The sequence below is a fragment of the Gavialis gangeticus genome, unplaced genomic scaffold (assembly GCF_001723915.1).
Source record: "Gavialis gangeticus isolate Ggan-Ray unplaced genomic scaffold, GavGan_comp1, whole genome shotgun sequence".
NCBI classification, from domain to species: Eukaryota; Metazoa; Chordata; order Crocodylia; family Gavialidae; genus Gavialis; species Gavialis gangeticus.
Genome location: NW_017728995.1, coordinates 8152206 through 8155630, shown reverse-complemented (window position 1 = coordinate 8155630; position 3425 = coordinate 8152206). Strand labels below are relative to the sequence as shown.

Below are 3425 nucleotides of genomic sequence, written 5' to 3'. Positions count from 1 at the left end.
AAGATCATAGACCCACCCATGGACAACAGTCTTCAGTAGCAGCTAGGGATTCAGCTATAGTTAAGCAGGAAAGGGATACAAGGCTGTCCTTGCTCTGTGAGGCCACATCTTTGGAAAAAAAAGTCTTTTCTCTTCATTCCATCTTTCAAGGAGGAGGTGTGTTATACTTGGGGGCATGTTGTATCTGTGGCAGAAAGCCACCTTGGCCTCTCCCCAAAAAAAAAAAAATATCTGCCCTGTGACACTGTGATTTAAATCTCTGTGCTGTGACCATTCAATTAGGATGGCCCCAGCAAATAGGGGACCACACCCTCAGCCTGTCTCTATAGGGAACTTGAGCTGGCTGCATTCCTGAGGGAGGGGGGAAACCTGCTCCCTCTGCTTACGTGACTTGCATCACTTACCTGGGTAAGGGGTTTCTACCTGGGGAGCTGGGATCTGCCCGGTAACAGGTGATGCATTTCAGATTGGTTGGCTGACAGCCAACTGGGGGTGACCTCCGCTGGCCCAGGTGAATGAGGTCACAGGGGCTATATAAGTTAGGACGGGGAAGGAGGCGGTCTCTCCTCTCCGGCCATGAGGTGACGCAGCAGCCAGGCAGGGGACAGAGAAGCCTTAACATCTGAAACTGGCTCTCTCCCCCCAAACTCACGAGCTAGGAACCGCCTGCCTCCAAAGGGAAACTTCACCTGCCTTTGGAAGATGCTTGTGAGTAAGCTACTCAATCTGATTAGATATTTAGCTGGAAGTATCACAGATGCGTAATCAAAAGGCTACCACAGCCAGGCTGTTTGCTCTTTAGGATTTCTAGATATTGCTCTATCCTGTACCCTAGTTTACCCTACCCCCTGTAATCAATAAAGTTCTCCTTTTTGACTGGTGTGGGAGACTTATTGAGGGGTGGGTCTAAATTATGCCTAAGAGACCCCTTAGGTCTGTGGACTAAGGGAGACTATACCTTTTTGCCCCCGGACTTGGGGAAGTACCCCAAGTGCCTGTACTGGGTTGAGTACCCGTGGGACTTTAGGCCTGTGTTACCCCAAGGACACAGGGCCGCGAGACAGTCCATTCTTGGGGTGGTGGCGGCACGTTACCCCCAGACTAGCGAGTGTGCTCCGGGAGAGGGGTCGGCCAGACATAAGGCGCCCCTAGGGAGGCATTCGGAGCCTGGAAGGTGGTCGGGCGCAGGGAGGTGGGTGGCTCAACGCAGGAGCACCCCCTACTGGCCCGCCTCACGTGGTGGAAACAGCAGAGGGATACGAATACCCAGCTGTGTTCCTGAGGTGGGATCTCTGCACCCGCCACAGTATACAAGAAAAATATGGTAAATTAGATATAAACTATTGTCATTAAACTTTTTATTTAAGCTTTCCTAATGAGACATTTTTCAAAGAAGATGAACTAAGAGGCAACTGAGCAGAGAAACCAGTCACTTCCAAGTCTGTTCACCACAGCGCCCCAAAGAAAAACCAAGGACCAATAGTCAAACTCCTACAAGACCACTTTAGGCTGGACATGAGAAAAAATCTCTTTACTGTCTGAGCCCCCAAGACCTGGAATAGATTCCCTCCAGATGTGGTGCAGGCACCTACTCTGGACTTATTCAAGAAACACTTGGATGCTTATCTTGCTGGGGGCCTTCAACCGTAGCTGACTTCCTGCCCCTGGGGCAGCGGGCTGCACTTGATGATCTTTGAGGTCCCTTCCAGCCCTAACATCTATGAAATCTCAGAAATCTCCTTAGGAACCAACTGATCTGATATAAATCATTTTGGAGTAGTTTGAATGGCTATTTCTGCACTGTGCACAAATCTTCTCTATCCCACAGGTCTCTGAATTTATTTCTACAGCCCTAAAACACTACCACCTGTGGCTATCAGTCAAATTTGTTTTCTATCTCAAGCTGTTGCTATGGTTAAGCTGCAAATTGCCATCCTGTATCAAACAAATTGCCTGTAATACCAATACAAAAACAAATCAGAAATCACAAGCAAGACTTTATGCAAAAACATCTGTGCTCCCATCCTCCGCCCATTCAGCAGCACCCACTGTCCCGTAACATATTGTATTCAGTAGGGTACTCTGTTGCCTGGTGCCAAGATCATCTGGTATATTCCAGTCCCAAAAATACCTTCAGCAGAGAGAGTTAGCCATGTAAAGAATTCATAGCTCTGCAGAAAGAAAAGGATTCCTCTCACATGACAAAGGAGTTGTGAGTAATGTTATAGCTGATTATATTAAAAATGACTGAGAAGCACTTAAGTAGATCTTCAGCTAACACTAAAGTTCAAAGCAGAGGCCCCTTGTTTCAGGATACTTTACAGCATAGATATATTACATGTTTCATGTAATAGCCTTTACATAAAACTGGTGGTGTCTACATGCATCTTTCAAAGTGATTTTGTAGCAGTTGCTGCTTAGTTTGAATTTAAGTGATAAAATAACATGTGTGTAGGTTGTAGCCGTGTTGATCTAAGGACATAGGCAGACAAGGTTCTTTGGGTGAATCTGGTATCTTTTATTAGACCAACTTAATTAGTTGGAAAACAATTATTAAAGCAAGCTTTTGGGTTCAAAAAGTAGCACTTCTATAAGTTTTAGATCCTCAGAGAATTTAACAAGCATTAAGATTCTGAAGCCTGAGACAGCAAGAGCAATGACAGTGGCAGCAGTAACAGTTATTGCTTGTGCTTTTTTCTATTTCTGGCAGGCAGAGGACTTGATCAGAAAGCAGCAGCAAAAGCAAGACGTGGCAACCCAGGTGGCATCCAGGAATGGAGAGGCTGAAGGCAACAGTGAATGACACCTCAGAAAAAGCAGTTTGCCCCCTGATAGAGAGCTATAAGCATATTTTACTACCCTTTGCCTACAGCTGTGTGTTTGTGCTGGGGCTGCTCCTAAATGGTGCCATGCTATGGCTGTGTTGCCGCACTAAAGAGTGGACCTGCACCACCATCTACCTGGTGAACTTGGCAGTGGCTGATCTCTTCTACCTCTGCTCTCTGCCTCTGCTTATCATTAATTATAGCATGCAGGATAAATGGCCCTTTGGAGAGTTCCTCTGCAAAATGGTACGTTTCTTGTTTTATTGCAACCTCTATGGCAGCATCTTGCTGTTAACTTGCATCAGCATCCATCGCTTTCTGGGAGTTTGCTACCCCATCCGTTCACTCCCTTACAGGACCAGGAGACTGGCTGCCATTGGCACTGCTGTGTGCTGGGTACTGGTATTTCTGCAACTCTTGCCCACCGTAATCTATGCTCGCACTGGTACCATCAATAACCACACCGTCTGCTTTGACATGACTAGCCCTGACAACTTTGGCAACTATTACTCCTATGGCATGGCTCTCACTGCATCTGGTTTTGTCCTCCCCTTTGTCATCATTTTAATCTGCTACTGTTTGATGATCAGAAGCCTGATT

General features: G+C 46.5%; 1 protein-coding gene across 1 annotated transcript; it reads left to right on the top strand.

Moving 5' to 3' along the window:
- Window positions 1-2774: 2774 nt before the first annotated feature.
- Window positions 2775-3424, top strand: LOC109287745 (P2Y purinoceptor 3-like; the record flags this gene model as incomplete). The annotated part of the gene is given in 2 exon segments (XM_019503033.1): window positions 2775-3371; window positions 3374-3424. Coding segments are annotated over 2 exon segments (648 nt in total), but the record flags the coding sequence as incomplete, so codon positions are not given.
- Between the last annotated feature and the right edge of the window lies 1 nt (window position 3425).